At 35.7% G+C, this 20,051-nt stretch overlaps 1 protein-coding gene and 1 non-coding gene across 3 annotated transcripts; both read left to right on the top strand.

Annotated features, from left to right (window-relative positions):
• The first annotated feature begins 2,941 nt into the window (after nucleotides 1-2,941).
• LOC127073647 (transcription initiation factor TFIID subunit 2) lies at nucleotides 2,942-17,958 on the top strand. 2 transcript variants are annotated; one of them, XM_051014820.1, is made up of 25 exons: nucleotides 2,942-3,253; nucleotides 3,477-3,819; nucleotides 4,532-4,677; nucleotides 4,807-4,873; nucleotides 6,029-6,228; nucleotides 6,322-6,475; nucleotides 6,638-6,722; nucleotides 6,845-6,936; nucleotides 7,540-7,665; nucleotides 7,766-7,819; nucleotides 9,432-9,500; nucleotides 9,768-9,865; nucleotides 9,962-10,306; nucleotides 10,384-10,471; nucleotides 11,399-11,524; nucleotides 11,613-11,669; nucleotides 12,174-12,253; nucleotides 12,339-12,381; nucleotides 13,388-13,474; nucleotides 13,914-14,003; nucleotides 14,391-14,449; nucleotides 14,539-14,629; nucleotides 14,709-14,874; nucleotides 15,428-15,611; nucleotides 16,492-17,958. In XM_051014820.1, exons 1-25 carry the CDS (start codon nucleotides 3,138-3,140, stop codon nucleotides 17,702-17,704), a joined length of 4,179 nt encoding a protein of 1,392 aa, XP_050870777.1. In that variant the 5' UTR covers nucleotides 2,942-3,137; the 3' UTR covers nucleotides 17,705-17,958. The 2 variants fall into 2 exon arrangements, with proteins under 2 accessions (XP_050870777.1, XP_050870778.1); XM_051014821.1 differs by lacking the exon at nucleotides 2,942-3,253 and having other exon boundaries at nucleotides 3,642-3,819; nucleotides 4,515-4,677.
• Nucleotides 5,568-5,640, top strand: TRNAF-GAA (transfer RNA phenylalanine (anticodon GAA)). Its single transcript has one exon. It is a non-coding gene; the product is annotated as a tRNA-Phe (tRNA).
• Nucleotides 17,959-20,051: the final 2,093 nt, after the last annotated feature.

Raw genomic sequence — 20,051 nt, 5'->3', positions numbered from 1 at the left:
ATAAACTGAAGGGTAAGCTCACCCCTCCCATCGACAGAAAGTTGAGGTAACACTCTTGGGCGCTTTGCTGGCCTCCACATATAGTCTTAACTCACCCACTAGTAACAAGTATTTTAGAACTAGGTATTGGGTGTATATAGCCGCCCATGATGTATTGCTGCTAAGTCTGTCAAGGATGACATTATAGGGCGACAAAACATCTATATAAGGTAGTTGACCTCAATTGCCTTGGAGTCTGATCCTATGTTATAGGTTGTCGCTAGGGTCACATGACCTCTTACTTGCACCTATTCACCTGACAAACCTACTAACGAACCCTAAAATGCCTTGATGTTGTCGATATTGAGTTGAGTATTTGGAAAGTGTTACAAAATATGATGTCAGTTGAGCTTTCGGGGTCTATCAAAACTCGTTTGATGTCGTAGTTGTTGTATTGCATAATTATAACCATGGGGTCGTTATCGCGATGAAGAATTCGAATGGCATCATTGTTAGAGAAAGTGATGTTGGCCCATAGTTCTCTCTAACTTGCTTTGGAAATTTATGAGATATTACATTTGCAATCAATACCTGTTTGACATATTTCCTTCGGGAGGAGTTGGAACTTCCTCCAACGATGAAACCTTTAGTTATAACCACAAGGCATAAATCTATGTTAGCCATTTCCAAGGAAAGATGGTGAAAATGGAAGTAATGACAAAGGTGTGACTCATGTTAGTTATACCGGTCCCCCATGGTGGACACCATTATACTTGTTAGAAAGTATAAAATGCGTGGCACCTCTATGCTGATAGGGGTGGGCAGAGACTTTAGTATTTTTCTGGTGGTTCAGGGCTTGCTCATGGCGATAAGAAACTTTGTTCGATGGTGATTTTGGCTATGTAAAGAGCAAACTCATACGAGATGAGAAGCTTTGTACCTTTTGGTGTTATTAGATGCTTTTGAGGTGTATCACATATGATTAGTTATCTTCTCACTTGTTAGGGATGAGGTATTTATAGAGACTATGAAGACTTGAAGTTAGGGTTTCCTTAGGAATAACCACCCACTTAGTCAGCGGTGGACCGTTGAATCCCTATTTCATAAGGAGATCTGGATAGTCCTATTCCCCTGACTTATTTATGGCTGATGGATGTATTTTTCCACGTTTACCATGGCCGGGCGAGTAGGGGCACTCAGGGTGAGGTGGTCCTTAAGTACGCGTAGTAGATGATAGTCGCCTTTCACTAAATGTTTATAATCCCCTACTTTTATATGATTGTTACACATATATCCCTAAAGTGCTTATAGTCGTCATGTCATTCACCCAATATTCATGACTTATTGGGAGGAACATGTGTATTCTAATAGTCATTGCCGACATGGTTCAGGTTCTCTCGATGGTCCATGTGTCAAGCAATATCAAGTGTAAGTTTATGGCGAAAGTCACAAGACGATGGGCTGACAAGAAGGCATAGGATGCCATGCCGCTTGGTTTTTGAAATACTATCGACAACATGTGTAAAAACCAATGTTTTGACCTCAAGTTCACACCCCACATCTACGAGACATTATTTTGTACAGATTCTCGAGGTTTTATCCTTTGTAAAATGTGCCTAATTAACTTGAGGAATGTGAATGCTATATACAAACTACCGTTGACTTCAATAAATAAATATAATATTTTTTTTTGTATATGAGAACAATATTCCCCTAATTTAGACTAAATCGTTAAAAAGGTATTAGTCTCAAACATGACATAAATTCGACCTCTACCCGACTCTCTATCGAGTTGAATTGGTGAACCGAGTTGGATCCATAAAAGTGACTTCAGAAGATGATGAGTATTTAACAGATGCTTGAGATTGGATGCCAACAAGGGTGGTACCTACAAAGATCCTAACACATAAGTAAGCAAGGTAAGAAGACGTGAGATTTTTTGAAATTATGTACGATAAACTATTATTCATATGCTTTATAGTCATGAAACGAATTATAACCATTAATGTACCCCAATATTCTAGTGTCCTTTTGGATTATGGATTTGACTTGTCCCAAATTAGACAAATAATTTAATTTAAACAATTGACATTGTAGCACAAAACTTTTGTGCTTTTAACCAATTAACGAAGACCACTTTTATCATGTTTCGGTTAATTGATCAAACAAGTTAAATCAAACTATGCCATAAAGCAAAACATTTTTATTAAGAAATTAAAATTGCCATTAAGTTATGAAATGTATTTCAAGAATTATTTTGTTAAATCTCGAGATTTTCCTTAAAGTCGAGATTCAAATGAATTTAAACATTATATGTCGTTCTTGAAACATATGAGAAATAATTTCACGAGATTGATGCGTGTAGATCAAAATTGTTTTTGAAAAGCAAATAAATTTGGTACCAAGCTCAAATTATTTTTTAAAAATGTATACTTTTTAATTAATTATCTTATTTCTAATTTTTCACCCACTTTGTTGAGAAAAAAAGTACCAAGCTTAAGTAGTAATTTTTAGTTAGAAAAGAAAAGTAAAACCTATGTATAGGGAAATAAATGGGTCAACATTCCGATACTCTTCAATTTAATTAGGTATAAGTAGTCATATTCAATCAAGAGTCTTGCTAACTTATGTCCTTGGGGCACAAGTTAAGGTTACTATTATTGAAAATTTTGTGTGGAATAAAACAAAATTTTAAGTTTCAAAAAATTAAATGCACGCATTCCAAAAGAATATTTCTATAAATGTATCATTAACTTGTGCCCCAAGGGCACATGATAGCATTTGCCTTCAATCAAATAATAGTACTATTCAATACCTTATCAAATTTTTTTTTTTAAATTAAAAATTAAAATCAATTTATACTAAAGATAAAGTTATCAGTACACAGTAAAACTAATGGCTACCTAACAATTTACCAAATAAATTTTGCCAAAATTTGCATAGCATTTTCATTTTATGAGACCAAAAAGCTCTTTGGCCAAGTTGGCAAAAGTAGGGCACAGAGACACACAGCTTCGTCATCATCCAAACACGCCCCTAAAGCAACCTTCTCTATAAATAAAGCACCACTCTATCTCTCTATACAGATAGTGAAATTCAGAGCGAAACGTGCCTCGATTCCCTTCCACCTAGAACCTCTATAGCTTTCACACATCATCATGGCGAAGCCTCGTAAGCCTAAGAACGAAGACCCAAAGCCCGAAAATTCAGGAGCCGTAGTTCACCATCAAAAGCTATGTCTCTCTATCGACATGGACAAACGTTTAGTCTACGGGTTCGTTTCCATTTCTTGCAATTCCATTTCACTCTTCTACATGCAACCCTTTCTTGAATATTTGCATATTCTTTGTACTATATTTGCGTATTAGGTTTTGTCGATTATGAGAATCTTGTTATAGTTAGATTCAAAATCACATAATTAAAATCAATAGATTGCATTTTTCTTTATCATTATGTTAATTAATTAATTAATTCATATAATCTTGTTTATCTTGCAGCTACACTGAATTGGAAATTGCTGTGCCGGAGATTGGGATCGTTGGGTTACATGCGGAGAATTTAGGGATTGAAAGTGTATGGGTTGATGGTGAACCTACGGCGTTTGAGTATTACCCTCATCAGTATCAGCAGTTGGAGAATGAAAAGAGGTGGAGTTCGGTTTCTTCTCCGAGCTCTGCTGCTGATGCTGCCGTGTCTGTGTATTTATCTTCTTTGGAGAAAGAGCTTGTTCCCAATTTACTCATTAATTGCTGTAAACCTTTCAAGACTGAAACTGAACAGCAGCAGCAAGAGCAACCGGTTGCTGAAAATGGGTTTCATACCTCCGCCGAACCTAAGCAGGTTATAGTTGCTGTCTTATGATGGATGATCTGGATGATGAACTGTTTCTGATAATTTTGTTTCAACAAACTTGTGAACCCTATACAATTGAGTTTAATGTACCTATTCTCAATTTTGGATTACCAAAAGTAATTAGGCATAATCTGAATTCTTCAATAATATATAGGAGTACTTGTAATGTTTAAATAATTTTTTAAAGTAAATAGACTCTTTGCCCCCTCCTAGAATAATTTCAGTATGAACCCAACTCCATAGCTACATCTCTATTTTCTAGCATTATCTTCTACTTTATTCTCCACGTCTTATCACATTGTTACATGGATTTTACTCAGTATGCACCTTAAACACAACACCGATGCTCGACATTGACAATAATCTGAAAAATGAATAAATTAAATGTAATCACACCTGTTGGGTGTTTGTTTCAGACACTTACACCGACACACCTTTTTTTTAGAGGTGTCGGTGCTACAAAACTTAGGATAACAGAGACCTCATGATGGATGTTGTATTGACATTTCACCCGGCTTGCTTTTTGATATGCATATACCTGCTAAACACTCACTCATTGGAAAGAAGTTGAATATTGTTTGTAAGTTGGGGGGATAGTGGGAAACCATTTCTGAAAATATGGTGGTTAAATGTGAGAAATGAGTTGTTGTGGTGAGGTTTACTATTTGTGTTTTCTCATGTAGGTTGATGTTGAGTGCAGAATGTGAGATCAGTTCGTATTGACTATAGCATAGAAAAGGCAGAGACAGGAATCCACTTCAGAGATAATGTTCTTCATACCGATAATCAGATGAGGAGGGCAAGGTGTTGGTTCCCTTGTATAGATGACAATTTACAACAATGCTGGTATGGAATGTTAAAACACTTCTCACGTGTTTATGCGTGCATGCTCACATTTTATATTAATTACAGTATTAGTATTTACTATGTACTGTGTGAGCTTGAAGTATTTTTTCTTTTGTTGTTCATGTTCAGCTATGACTTGGAGTTCACTGTAGCACACAATCTCGTGGCTGTCAGTACTGGAAGCTTGTTATACCAGGTAGAAATGAATGATATAAAATGTCCTGGAATTTGAATCTGAAAACATGCGAGTTATCGTTTTTAAAAAGATGACGATGTTTCCTTCCCATGGTGATTAGTGATTACTTTCATATCCCGTCTATTAATGAAGCTTGAGATGTCTAGCAGAACAAATGTGATGCTTTGACCCTGGTTTGTATAGTGAATACTGGATACTGAATACTGTAGTTTTCCAACCTATTTATTTATAATTCATGCACAAGATCAGAAGGAGGAATGTCGTACAATTTGGAAAGCTATCTCCTTTTTAATTATATGACGTTACTAGATGTTGTGGATAACGCTGTAAAATATTTGAGGTTTGAGCATGGAGGATACTTTCTTTTGACTTTGCTTCTTTTCCTCCTTGTATTTGGATGCAGACTTCCCCCCTCCTTTTTCTTTTCTTTTCTTTTCATGTTTCTGTTTTGTCCGGGATAATAAGACTCATCCCAAAAATATTCTTATATTTTTGATTCAACTCTCATGTCATTTTGGTTCAACTCTGACATGCTATGGCACGAGTTTCAATATGACGTTGGTGCATGTTTGTGGGGTTACTCTCACTCTGCCATATATTGTTGTCAACTTAGCTCAGTCAATTTGTAGCTAGTTGGTACAACTCTGCAATGCCACGGGCTGGGTCTTAGTTTCTGGCTGGTGGTGCTTAATTTGCGGTGATAGCTTAGTTGGGAGAGCGTCAGATTGAAGATCTGAAGGTTGCATGTTCGATCCATGCTCACCGCATGCATCTGTAGGGTCAAAGATATAGGTTACTGCTCATGTGATTTGACTTGTAGTATTATTTAGCTCTTAATTTTGAAGAGTGCATTTAGTTTTTGTGAAATTTTCAAGTAGCTTACTACTATTTTTGTACTTCCATGGCATGAAGGAGAGGGAAAGCATGGCTTCTATCCATGTTGGAATTTATTTATTTGTTTTATTTTAGTTGATTAGTTGTTGTTGTCTACATGTAATGAGATCTAAACTGTCTATGATACCCTTTTCTGTTTTAGAGAGGATTTCATTTCATCCACTCACCTCTTTTATCTCTAGTGAACATTTTAATGTAAAAAATCATCTGTATATGCATTGCTAAGTTAAAGTATTTGCTTGAATCATTTCTCTTTTTCAGGTCTTAACCAAGGACAATCCTCCTCGGAAAACATATGTCTATAAATTAGATGTTCCAGTTGCTGCAAGGTGGATATCATTGGCTGTTGCCCCATTTGAAGTTCTTCCCGATCACCAATTTGGCCTCATATCGCATCTGTGTTTGGCACCTAATCTGGCAAAAATGCGGCATACAGTGGAGTTCTTCCATAATGCCTTCAGGTTTGACATGTGGTAATTGCAGTTTTAGTTGCTTGAAATAGTTATCTTAAGATTGTCTAACGATTGGATATTTGGACTTTTATTGGCGAGCAGCTGCTATAAGGATTATCTTTCTGTAGACTTCCCATTTGACTCGTACAAGCAAGTTTTTGTAGAGCCTGAGATGGCAGTTTCATCATTGAGTTTAGGAGCCTCTATGAGTGTATTTAGTTCTCAAATTTTGTATGATGAGAAGGTTATTGACCAGGTCAGTTCATTGTTTAAATTCTTTTACATTTCTCCTTTTCAATCAAAATTTTCCCTAGTGGGTAATAAACATATTGTTTTCGAATGTGGTTTTTGCCTATGACATTGCTGCTTTGTCAACTAAATGCTAAGCAAATAATAAATTTAGTGTTTGTTGTGGCAGACTATTTATACAAGGGTAAAACTTGCTTATGCCCTTGCGAGACAGTGGTTTGGTGTGTATATCACTCCTGAGTCACCAAATGATGGTAACTTGGCCCGAGATATTGCTCTACTGCTTAATTTGTTGTTTTAACCTGATTCTTTGCATGTTGTGCAGTAATTGTGTTTCCTCTAACATGGTTGGTGAATGTTTATTTGCATGTTGCAGAGTGGCTCTTGGAAGGACTCGCCGGTTTCTTGGCAGATTTTTTTATTAAGAAGCATTTGGGTAATAATGAGGCACGGTACCAGAGATATAAGGTTTGCTTTTATTTTTGGGTTAATATGATTTGTGGGAGGTTTAGCTCATCTAGCATTATGCTGTTACAAATTATGGTAGCATGCACTTTATGGCCGTGTGAAAATGTGTCATGCCACCATTGCTACTGCCGAGCTACTCTTTGGAGTTGTCATGTATGACTTATAAATATTCTTGCACCCGGTTGCCTTTTGATTTTGAAGGTGCTGACTTGACATCTCAAATTAAATATCAAGAGACTTGGCTTTTATCTTCTCTACTCTGTTTTTTTAAATTTATTAATTTGCTACAACTGCTTATTGATTAATTTCAAATGCTTCTTTTCCTCCTTGTTGCATATGCTTGTTGAATTTCATTTTTTTTTTGATGTGTTATGCTCTTTGTTTGCCAAGTAAAACTTGGTTGGTTAATGTCATTTTAGGTTGAAGCAAAAAATCATTTTAGGTTTGTTAATGTCATTTTCAAGTTAAACTTTGTTTGCCAAGTTAAACTTGGTTGGTTAATGTCATTTTAGGTTGAAGCAGAAAATCATTTTCTTCTGAGTTTGAAGTGTGAAGAAGTTATTATGCTAATTACATTTTATATGCTCATGAATCAATCTGCAGGCAAATTGTTCTGTTTGCAAAGTTGATAATGGTGGAACAACAGTTTTGAGCTGTTCAGCTTCCTGTAAGGATTTATATGGAACACAATGCATTGGGTTGTACGGAAAAATACGAGCATGGAAGTCTGTATGTTCTTTTCCTTTCATATACTGATGCATTTCCTTGTGTTTAGCATTTAATTATTCCTTCCTATATCTTCCTTCTTTTCAAGCCTTACTTTGTTCAGGTGGCAGTTGTTCAGATGCTGGAAAAGCAAATGGGTCCTGAATCTTTCCGTAGAGTAAGATTTCTTGACATTTACACTGTTGTTCTTTCTACTTCCGACTATTTAGTATAACTGGATGTGTTTTCTTACTTTAATTCAATGAATTATCGCGGAATTTATTCTTCTTTGGAAAGGTTTAGTTCAAGTGCTGAAATCATATTTATAGAAACTATTGCATTTAATGTTTATAAGGCTACACTGATATATAGTAATGTTGTCATTAAATTAAATGAGTTTTTGTATGTTAAATATATTCTGCACTTTCTGGCTTTACTCGGGCTCTGGTGCCATACAATAATAATGACTCAAGCTTGCGGGTGGATTATGTTTTCTTTCCACACCCTGTACTTTTAAAGAACATCACTATGAAATCATCAGAACAATGGCTTTGCGATAGGGCGTTCCACTATTATTGTTGGGGTCATGGTAATTGGTAAAACTTGGATGGGATCTGTCTGTTAAACCTGAAAGACCATAGTCTGATTTCTGGGCCCATCCAACAGTCCTTTAAAACCTAGTAAACATGCACTGGCGATTAATTTTTTTTTTTACGTTTGACTTGGGCTTTTGGTGTTCCATAAAATCAGTGTGATTTTTTTCTTCCATAAGATTGCGTTAGTGGTTCCCAGTTTTTAACTAATCGTTGATGTAGACTTCTATGAACCTGCCTATGGCGTCATGAAATATCATTTTCATGGCTTCTTGGTAAGGTGGCTCAACCCTTTTCTTCAAACCTAAAGGCATGCCTGTCCAGTCATAAGTTCCTAATGCCCTCATGATTGTCATCTTTGTAGGTGAAGATTAGTTGTTTGTGGCGTGGCATCCTATAAACTCAGTTTCTTTAAACCCCAAACCCTAAATCCTAACTTGGGACTTTTCATGTTCCATAAAATCAGTGATTTTTTTCCATAAGATTGAATTATTGGTTCCCACTTTTAACTAAAACTCAGCCCCTCCAATTTTATTTATCTATTGTGGAACAAATTACACAATGTAATGCAAAATGGTTTGGCTTGTATCTGTTTTCATAAGCCTTTCCGCACCCTGTACTTTTGAAAACATGCTAATATAAATGTTTAGGTTTATATCTTTTTTTCCTAATTCTATTTATGTTTCCATTTTTCTCTCATTTTACTACACACTCATATGTATTATGTATTTTGTTATGGATTGTCATATATTTGCATAATGTACAGTAACCCTTATCATTGTGATTAATTAGACCTTAAAAACCTTTAGTATCTCTCGTATCTCTCTACACCAATTCAATGACATTCTTTTGAAAACATTGATTGTGCTCGTCCACTTAAAATTAGAGAGAAGGTAAAGAGAAAAGGTAAATGATATGATAAGTTAGCGGGTTCTTGGAGTCTAGTGAGCTTGTTTTTGGGCATATATTCTGAAATTTGCAGATCAGTTAGCGTAGGTGGTAGTACACATTGAGACATTTTTAGTGGTTTCTCGCATGTCACACCTTTTCCTATTATTCATAATGTGGCATGATCCCTTCACTGTATTTTTCTTGTTAGTTTTGATTTAAGCAAGTTTCTCCCTCCTTTTGGAAGTTATGTGCTTGAATGAAGTATTTGGTGATTATTATTCTCATTTTTGTTTATTGTGTGTGTAGATTTTACAAACTATAGTTACTCGGGCTCAAGATAAAGTACGCTCAGTGAAAACACTTAGTACTAAGGAGGTAATTGGCTTCTTCTCCTGTAAATTCCGTAACTAGTTACTCGCTCTTAGTTTCTCTTAAATTATCTTGTTGATATGGAGCTGTAAATCATTTTTATGCAATTAGATTTGATACATATAGCTATCCTTGGTTGTCTCCTTGCAAAATCTCACTAAAACTGAGAAATGCAAGTGTATTTTCTTCTTCAATGCAGTATTTGGATAAGCGTGCATCCAAATGGGTTTTGTTTCTATCCATATGATGTGAACGGCTTTTGTTAATTTGCAGTTTCGACATTTTGCTAACAAGGTTGGAAATCTAGAACGTCCTTTTCTTAAAGATTTCTTCCCCCGTTGGGTCGGTTCTTGTGGATGTCCTAATTTAAGGTGTGAAATAAGGAGTTACTTGTTACTCTTCTATTTCATTCTTTGAACGCATTTCTGTGTTTGTGTTCTGATGTTTTCCTTATTGCGGTTGCTAAGGATGGGGTTATCCTATAATAAACGAAAGAATGTGGTTGAACTGGCTGTGTTGAGAGGATGCACAGCATTGCAGACTTCGAGTACAGCCGTTCTTGATATCAATCCAGATACTGAAAATCGAGATGCAGATTCTGGATGGCCTGGTATGATGAGTATCAGGGTGTATGAACTTGATGGTATGTATGACCATCCTATTCTACCAATGGCAGGAGAAGCATGGCAGCTTTTGGAAATTCAATGCCACTCGAGGCTTGCTGCTAGACGGTTTCAAAAACCAAAGAAAGGTTTAAAACATGACGGCTCTGATGACAATGGTGACATACCTTCAATGGATATACGCTCCAGGTTTGTCAGTTTCCTATTTTAGTCATTATTTGGTAGCATTGTCATTGAGTTTCTTACATTTTTCTTTCATATAACAGTACAGAGTCCCCTTTATTATGGATCAGAGCAGATCCTGACATGGAGTACCTTGCTGAGGTTCATTTTAATCAACCAGTTCAGATGTGGGTAAGGATGAGATTATGGTTTACCAGTATTGGCCCAACCAGTTGATTTTTTGGAGTGGTTGTAGCATTGTGTTTTTACTGGACTACTAGAGGAACTATATGTTTAGTTATATATATTTTTGTTCTGTTCTTTTGTTTATTTGAAAACCCATTTTATCTAACCTTGCTTGCAGAATTATATATCTTTGATTTCTTATAATAAAACAATGTCCTAAATCTTGTTTTCGCCACTTTTAGTGTCTATATTTGATTTGATATTGAGGTTCATAGTCAATCCCGGACTGCGGCGCGGAGCAGCAGACCCCAAAAATGGGATAGGGTATAAGGGGTGACATCTATGTGACCATTTTTTTGGACAAATTACGTGAATAATAATTGTGAACATATGAAGTGCAGAGAGAGGTGAGGGAGGAACTTGTGATTTTTCTTTGGAACGGCTGAAGTGCATAAACGCCGGTGAAAGAAGGTTAGGGTGGAGTGTCAACTCAAGTTTGATTAAAAAACCAAAAATTACCCTTAACTCTAGTTTGATTAAAAAACTCAAAATTACCCGTAAAACGTTACAAATTTAAAGATTAATTTCAAATTTTCAAAGGGGAAAAGGATAGCAGGGCAGAAACTGCTCCGAGCTGGGAACTGCTCTGCCCCCGCTACCTGCTATTTACCCTATAGCGGCAACTATAGTGTTCTGCACCACTAAGGCTCTTCCCATAGCGCCCGGCCTCCGATCCGCTCCACTATAGTGTTTTTGGGCAACTACATAAAAATACAATGATGCAGTGTTTTAAGTCTGGTTTTTTTGGTCTTGTTAGATATTGATCATGCCCATTCTTTTTGTTGGTATTACTATTTTGTATCTTTGTAATTGGATTAGATCTTTATGACTGATGATATTTATTGATTCTATCAAGCTTATATGTTGTTTTAGATTAACCAATTAGAGAAGGATAAAGATGTTATTGCTCAGGCCCAAGCAATTGCAGCCCTTGAGGCATCACCCCAGCTATCATTTTCTGTTGTAAATGCCCTGAACAGTTTTCTTACCGACTCCAAGGTTTGATACGTTATGTAGTGTATGGTGTGTTTCAATAATTGCTCCTAAATTCTTAACTAAAATCTGGTGTTTTCGTCCTAACTTGAAGGCTTTCTGGAGAGTAAGAATTGAAGCAGCATTTGCATTGGCGAATTCGGCATCCGAGGTATTCAAATGTTTGGATGCTAATTGCATCATGATTTCATGATGTGTTGTCAGATGTGGTTTTAGTATAATAACTGTTGACTACTGATAAACTTGCCAAGCTATCATTCTTAATACCTAATAAAAAACCAGTCATCTCTTATTTCAAATTTATTTAAATAATTGTCTAGAATGGTTAACTCTGAATTGAGTACTTGAAGTTTACTGTCTTTTTAAGTATATCATATAAAATGTGTGGTTGCATTTAGAATTCTGAGTATCATTTTACTTTTCAGATAGTTAAGTTCATCGGTAGCACTATTTCTACCACAAATATAAATTAGTGTTAACTTGATAAGAAATGTTATGTTTTTTTTCCATCTCAGCCTATTTTGACCTCATTGAATTCTTGTTAAACTTGTTATTCCTACCACTCATGTAAATTAATGTTTTAACTTGATAAGAAGTGCTGATAGTTTTTTTTCATCACGGCTTTTTTTTGACCTCATCTATTGTTGTCTAGCAGGAAACTGATTTTTCTGGTCTATTCCATTTGGTGAAATTTTACAAGAGTCGAAGATTTGATTCTGACATTGGACTCCCAAAGTAAGACTGCTGTAATTACGATTCAATTTCTCATTTAACTGAACATTAATTGACTATTTTTGTTGTTGTTGTATACTTCTGCCAGGCCAAATGATTTTCATGATTTTGCCGAGTATTTTGTTCTTGAGGTAATGCATGGAGGTAGGATGTGTATGAAGTTATGCCTTGTGATGTGGTTGGAATATGTTTGTAATTGCACTATTTGAATAATATCTTTATTTTTTAGGGACTGTAAGTGTTTTTATGTTGTTTTTTATTTTTTAATCTACTTACGTTTCATGCAAATGGTATGTGGGACACATTCTTTTGACAAGGACTATGTGTTAGAATTGTATAGTCTGTGAATAAGTAAACACACAACACCGTGGTGTATCCAAATATTAATATTAACATAAGTGCTTTGTTTAAAAAAAAGTATATTTGTGTAAGTGCTTATGTTTTGAGATAAGATCAAATAAGCTCTTCCAATTTCCAAAAACCCCTAGGTGTAAGTTGCAACTTATGAATGTAGAAAAGTCTTTCCAATGAAGTTGGAAAAAATCTCCTGTTTTTCCACCAATAACAGCTTATAACTTGTTTCTACAATCACTTTGCAACTTACCTCAAATAGGACCAAGGGAGGATTCTGCCTCACTTTAGCAACTTCTTTTCATGTCACTAGACAGCTTCAGCTTTTGGGACGATTCGCTGACAAAAAGATGGATTACCTTTTCAACCAAGTGGCCAATAATCTGACCACCTCATTCTCTTTTTCACATGAAGGAAACAAAAATAAAAATGATCAAATGAGAAAATAGTATATGACTTATGTAGTGCTCATAACTCATAAGGCTTGGGTGCTTGAGCAGCCCTCAACATATAAGCCGATTTTATGAGAACGGGTTAGGTCCTAAACCCAAATTGTAAGAGACTTTAGTTGCTGGGTTGTTTGTGATCTGCACACATTTTTTCCACTATATTATAATTTTGATTAACATACTTCAATTTTGCTACTCCATTAATGAGAAAGCAAGTGAATTCTGTGATAATTCTGAAGGGCTATGTATGTTCTGCTAGTGGTTAGATAATGAACCAGTTTCATATTTTGTTTTATACTATGGAACTCATTTTTTGCTTAATATTTCACTGTTGTAGGCCATTCCACATGCCGTAGCTATGATTAGGGCCGCTGACAAGAAAAGTCCTAGAGAGGCTATCGAATTTGTTTTACAGCTATTAAAGGTATTTGCTAGTCTAAGTTTTAGATGCAATTGTATTTATGATTTTGGAGTTTGATATAAAACTTTTGGTATAAAATGTAATATTAGTTGTATATTATGAAACCAATGTCTTGTTTATGATGTGTTGCTTTTTAGATGTATTTTATTATAGCTGCGATGATTCCATCGAATGTCTTTTCTCCTTATGCTGCCATCTACCATTGATAACTTCGTAGCTAGCCACTTCTATTCTTATTTACTACTACACAAAACAAAAGAAACATATTTTTGCTGATTCTATTTGTTTTAGTGCACCATCTGTTGTACACATTTGGAATCATTGTATGCTGGTTTGGTTTTGACAGTGAAATTACTTGGAAAATTTGATTCTTGCTTTTGGTTATACCAAAATTCTATTAGCTTTATGTCTCATGTCATTTTTGTCCTCCTATTCTCTACAGTATAATGACAACACTGGCAACCCTTACTCAGATGTCTTCTGGCTTGCTGCACTGGTCCAATCAATTGGCGAGTTTGAGTTTGGGCAACAGGTACGTGGACTTTACTCTGGCTGATTGTCAAGATTACCTGCATGAATCATTTAGTGATCAGAGTCTTTTACATCTCTCGTCTTTTTGATTTCCTGATCACAGCTCCTTAAGTATCTAATATTTAATCAAAACGACAGCTATTGAATTTGAAGTGTTGCGACTTGGAGATTGATAAAGTTTTGTAATATGATTGATTTTAAGCTATGCAAAATGTCCATTCCTGTAACAACCATGCAAATGCTGTTTGTTCTAGAGTGCTTATTTTATGAACTATTAATTAATATTTACCATTGAATATGGATCTCACTTCCTTTATCATAATCTTTTGTAAGCATTAGCCAACCTTGTTTTGACAATTAAGCTCCTTTCTGATAAAACAAATGACAGAGTATTCTTCTATTGTCATCACTCCTCAAGCGCATTGACAGGCTTTTACAATTTGATAGGTAAAATATTAAATTCTCTGCTAACTAAGCTAGATTTATCAGTTTAAACTGTAACTAAATTTGACATTCTTGGAAATTTCTTCTGCTAGTCTCATGCCAAGCTACAACGGAATCTTGACTGTCAGTTGTATCCGGACATTGGCCCAGATTGCGATAAAACTTTCAGGATTCATTCCTCTTGTAAGTGCCTTCTTATTTAGTATCATACTGCTGTTCAAAGGTTGTAATGAACATATCTAACACCAAAGCTTCACTACAGGATCGCATATATGAACTTTTAAAGCCTTTTCGAGACCTAAAGGCGATTTGGCAAGTTCGAATCGAAGCAAGCAGAGCACTCCTTGATCTCGAATTCCACTTCAAGGGCATTGATGCCGCACTTCTTTTATTTACCAAATATGTTGAGGAGGAGCCTTCCTTGAGAGGTTGTGATTCATTTCCCTGGAGAGGATCTATGATGTTATTTGGCAATCTAGAAAATGGTTTAGAATTGGTCAAATTAAAACCATATATAAAAACCTAACCAAAGTTGGTCTGTTTTCAAAATATTACTGTCTAGTTTACTTAAGTGGTTATCAACTTATCATGCACGTGAGAGAGTATAATCTGAACCCATGATTCTTAGTTATCTGGGTTTTCAATGTTTTTAGATTCTATATATCATACAACGTTTACTCTTCTGTTTCTATTTACTTTCATCTTCAACATTTGTTTTACCCTTGATTATATGTAAGGAAAATGTTTACTATATTCTGTGCAAGAATCACTCTCCTGTTTCTCTATACTTTTATTTTCATCTTTGGTTTACCCTTGATCATATGTAAGGTAAAATACTCACTATATCTTGCGCAAGAATCACTCTCCTGGTTCACTATACCTTCATTTTTAGGTTACCCTTAATTATATACATAAGTCAAATACTCACTATATCTTTGGCATTCTTCTGTCTCAAGCTAAATTTTTATTCCTTTATTGCAGGCAAGTTAAAATTGGCCACCCATGTTATGAGGCTATGCCAGATGAGAGATAGTTTGATTTCAAACGATGAAATTACAAGCCGAACACTTGTCTCTTTGCTCAGTTTACTGGAAGGGCGAATGTCATTTAATAATGTCTTTCTCCGTCACTACTTGTTCTGCATATTACAAATACTGGCAAAAAGGTAGAAATGTGTCTATAATAATAATAATACTTTATTATTATTATTATTATTATTATTATTATTATTATTATTATATGCTTGTAGAAATTAAAAGCTTCCTTGTCGATTATTTGTGATTTTTAATTCTCACCAGTTGTTTCATTCGTGGCTTTTTCAAGAAAAGAGTTTGTTGCGAAGTAAACTTTCTTTCTAGGCCCAAGTCCATCCAGCCTACACTTTTTTTTATTCACCTATTTGATATGAGTTTTGTCTATTCTATTCTTGTAATTCATTCAACTCAATGGAATATGAATATTATAGAAATTTTTTTCAGCTGTTTGAGTAATTTTTGATAGCCTAAGCGAAATTCATTTTTGAAAGGCGAGGGGCCATAGAATTAGAGTTTGGCCTAAATCATCCATGCAAAACTGACTTGTAAGATAAGGGTGCCATTCTATATAAACTCTTATTAGGCTTTATCTTTAATCAATATGTGATTTGGTTTTTTTCAAATACACCTCACATCCAACATTATTGGACTTGGTGTCTGGATCCAAATACACCTCCTCAAGTCCCACATTGGTTAAAGAGAGTTTATATAGATAGAGAGAAACCCCTCACCTTATAAGCTAGTTTTTTAGCTAGTTTTTTAGGGATGAGTTGGGCCAAACTCTATCTCTAACAAGGGGCTCTTTTTTTGGGAAATATTCTCTTAACCTTTTGTTTTTTGAGGGGATCTATTTGAAATTTGACAATTTTGTTTGATAGGAAATCAATCTAAATTCTAATCCTAAATATATGCTATTTTATAGGTAGTATCCATTTATACTTTCCTACTTGTAAGTTTCTGTGCTTGTGTTACAAAAAATCCATTATGAAATTAATCTTTGCTTCTCTGCAGACCCCCAACTCTTCATGGAATTCCGAGAGAAAGTAGAACGTTGCATATGAGTCTTACCGAAGCTGGTAACTATCAGAGGAACCTATTTGTCCTTGATTCCGAAAATAAACCTTTGGAGTTGCCAAATTCCACCCAAAATCTTACACCAGATTTGATCGTAACTGAGGGTTTTAGGGATGTACTTGATGAAGCTCCCCAAAACCAAGTTTTTGAAGTTTCCAAGGACCAAACCTTTGAAGCTCCCAAAGAAGTACAGGTTGAAGCTTTAAAGGAAATGCCCCTCGAGGCTCCCAAAGAGGACTTAACAGGATTCCCCCCCGAAGCACCAATTGAAGCTCCGAATGAAATTTACAAGGAAGCAGATACTGTATCTAATAGCCATGAAAGAAGAAGGCTAATCAAAATCAAGGTTAAACAATCTTCTGCCACCAGTAGGGCTGATACTGATAATCAAATGGTTGAGCGCTCTTTAGGTGGTCGTAATGATATTGATCATGGAGCTAGCAGTTCAGTTTCAGTTTCAGTAGATGCACCTCAGAGGAATTTTGCAGAGACTGTTAGCATCGGTAATCACAATGTTGAAGAAGTTAATTCTTGGCATGATCCCGGTTCCCGTATGACTGCCAGCATCGGCAGTGCAAAAATTTTGGGTGATGAATTGGTCAAAGAACTCCAATGCACTGCCGATTCAAGTATAGTTTACTCACAACCTAGGCTAGAAGATCCGTCACCATCTAGTCTTATCCAGGATAACAATATAGATGCTGATGCGCGGCGATTTGCCAGCCTTCAAACACTCTCAGTTGCTAGACTCGATCATGATGGAGAATCATTTGGCAAAGAAATTTCTGCTCGCAGGAAAGAAAAACACCGAGATAAGGATAAGAAACGGAAAAGGGAAAGTCACAAAGGACAGCGTGATGGCCCAGAATACTTGGAGCGAAAGAGATTAAAGAAAGAGAAAAAACGAAAGGAAAAAGAATTGGCGAAATTGCAAAGTGATGAAGCAAAAAGATCCTCCATAGACTTGTCATGTAAGAAAGAGCAGCCTGTAGTGGATGGAGTAAAACAGCTTAAATCTGTTGAGCCCAGTGGTTATAATTCTGTACCAGACATTAGAACTATTGATACAAAGCCGAGGGCATCCGAAGGCACATCTGGTGCGCCCAAAATTCGAATTAAAATTAAAAATAGAATGCTTAACAAGTCATAGAGAATAAATGAATGTAACGTTGCCCTTTTGTATTTTTTGGGATGCAGTTTTCTTTTCAGTATCAGGCGTAGTATTGTATTCTTTGAGCTTCATTTCTTTGTAGTTTTTTATTCGGGTCTTGGAGCTATATGATTGCAATTTCAATCGGATAGTCTTCAAATTATGATTGTAAATTTGTAACTATGTTTCAGTTGTAACAATTTTGTTGTATTGTTCTTTAAAATTGTAATATCAAATCTAGCGGGTTAAGTGTAGTTATTTGAATGTTTCATTGCATGCCAACACTATTTTCTAGCAATTTTGTTCATTGCCTGCCAACACTACATATTCTAGCAATTTTGTTCAGTGCCTGCCAACACTACATATTCTAGCAATTTTGTTAATTGCCATGACGATTTGCTTGGCCGACAATGGAACAGTGGAATAATGGCACGTCCTTAATGAATAGATCACATGTAATTCAAGAAATAGGTGCAAATCCATCTGAATCTCCAAGAACTGCATACAAATATTCAGAACAAATAAGGAAAACCTTTTCCTTCATCATAGTGTTGATGTTGGAAACTATAATGATACTTCTTTTATTGCTAACTCGAAGGAGGGGCGAGGTTTGCTTGTGAAGTCATGTGCAAGCTTATGCATAAGAGGGAGAACGAGAAGGTTGCAGTCTGTGTTTTGAGAATCTATATATTAATGAATTAATGAGAAATGTAGGACCTCAGTTTGGTCATATATTTATAGCAATTGAGGAATCAAGTGACTTGGTTGTTAAGATTTATTTATTTATTTGTTTTAGAATTGTTTCTGTTTAAAACTAATAGCAGTTGCTAAAACCTGGTCTTTAGGAATTGTGTGTTAGTTGGTTAGTGGATAGCTAGTTTTTAGGAAAACTGGAAACAACGGTTACACTTTGTAATGCCTACAAAAGGGACCTATTCTTATGAATAAAATATATCGAGTATTTTGTTTCTCTTATATCAGTGGTATCAGAGCTTCGTTACGTGAAAGGGATTGCAGTGAGAAAAAAAAATACTGCGAGGGAGAGAACCAGGAAAAGTTGTAATTTTTTTCTCACAAATGACTTCAGAAAATGGCTTTGTGCAAGCAGCTATTCCACGCTTTGATGGTCACTATGACCATTGGAGCATGCTCATGGAGAACTTCTTGAGATCCAAAGAATACTGGACGGTTGTTGTTTCTGGCGTAGCAGAACCTGCAGCAGATGCTGAGTTGTCAGACGGGCAAAAGACGGAGCAAGAAGGACTTAAGCTGAAGGATCTCAAAGCAAAGAATTATCTTTTCCAAGCAATTGAACGATCAATTTTGGAAACCATTCTTTGCAAGGACACTGCAAAGCATATTTGGGATTCCATGAAGAAGAAATACCAAGGTACAACAAGAACAAAGAGGCAGCAGCTTCAATCACTTCGTTCGGAGTTTGATTTACTTCGAATGAAATCAGGAGAGTCAGTTACAGACTACTTTTCAAGAATGATGGCTATCGTTAATAAGATGCGGATTCATGGAGACAAGACAACAGATGTCACCGTTGTTGAGAAGATTCTTCGATCCTTGACACCAAAATTTAATTTTGTTGTCTGTTCGATAGAAGAAGCAAATGATGTGGATGAACTTTCAATTGATGAATTGCAAAGTTCCTTGTTGGTTCATGAGAAAAAAATTAACCAGCAGGAGAAAGAAGAACAAGCATTGAAGGCCGTATCCGAAAATCACACCATATCTAGTGGAGGTGATAAAGGACGAGATAGAGGAAGACATCGAGGCAGAGGAGGCAAAAATAACTATGATCGGGTGAACCAACAAAATTATCAGCATCAGGAAAGTTATTTTCAAGGAAGAGGAAGAGGACGTGGAGGCCATCAATTAACAAAGTCATTAAACAAGTCCAATATTGAATGCTACAGATGCCATAAGTATGGCCATTACAAGTCAGAATGCAGAACAAATTTGAGATATCAAAGAGGAGAAAAATCCAACTTTGTAGAAAGAGAGGAAGAAGTGTCTCTTCTAATGGTGTGTCACGTGAAGGAAGAAATTCAACCAAACTTGTGGTATTTGGATACTGGCTGCAGCAATCATATGTGTGGCGATAAGAAGGCATTCTCTGACTTAGACGAATCATTTCGCAGTACTGTTAAATTTGGTGACAACTCTACTGTGTCTGTCATGGGAAAAGGAACAATTGACATTCATACCAAAAAAGATTATGTTCAAACTATTTCTAATGTTCTTTTTGTTGCAGATTTGAAAACAAATTTACTAAGTGTTGGTCAGCTTCAAGAAAAGGGATATGGAATCTATGTCAAAAATGGAGTTTGCAGAATTG

This window comes from Lathyrus oleraceus, chromosome 4, assembly GCF_024323335.1.
Source record: "Lathyrus oleraceus cultivar Zhongwan6 chromosome 4, CAAS_Psat_ZW6_1.0, whole genome shotgun sequence".
Taxonomy (NCBI): domain Eukaryota; kingdom Viridiplantae; phylum Streptophyta; class Magnoliopsida; order Fabales; family Fabaceae; genus Lathyrus; species Lathyrus oleraceus.
The sequence above is the reverse complement of the archived record's forward strand: the minus strand, read 5'-3'. Positions and strand labels throughout refer to the sequence as shown.

Coding starts and splice junctions, on each gene's coding strand:
- LOC127073647 (XM_051014820.1), top strand. CDS start 3,138: ATGGCGAAGCCTCGTAAGCCTAAGAACGAAGACCCAAAGCCCGAAAAT. Junction 7,820..9,431: donor GTCCTGAATCTTTCCGTAGA/GTAAGATTTCTT, acceptor TTGTGTGTGTAG/ATTTTACAAACTATAGTTAC. Junction 12,254..12,338: donor TCTGACATTGGACTCCCAAA/GTAAGACTGCTG, acceptor TACTTCTGCCAG/GCCAAATGATTTTCATGATT.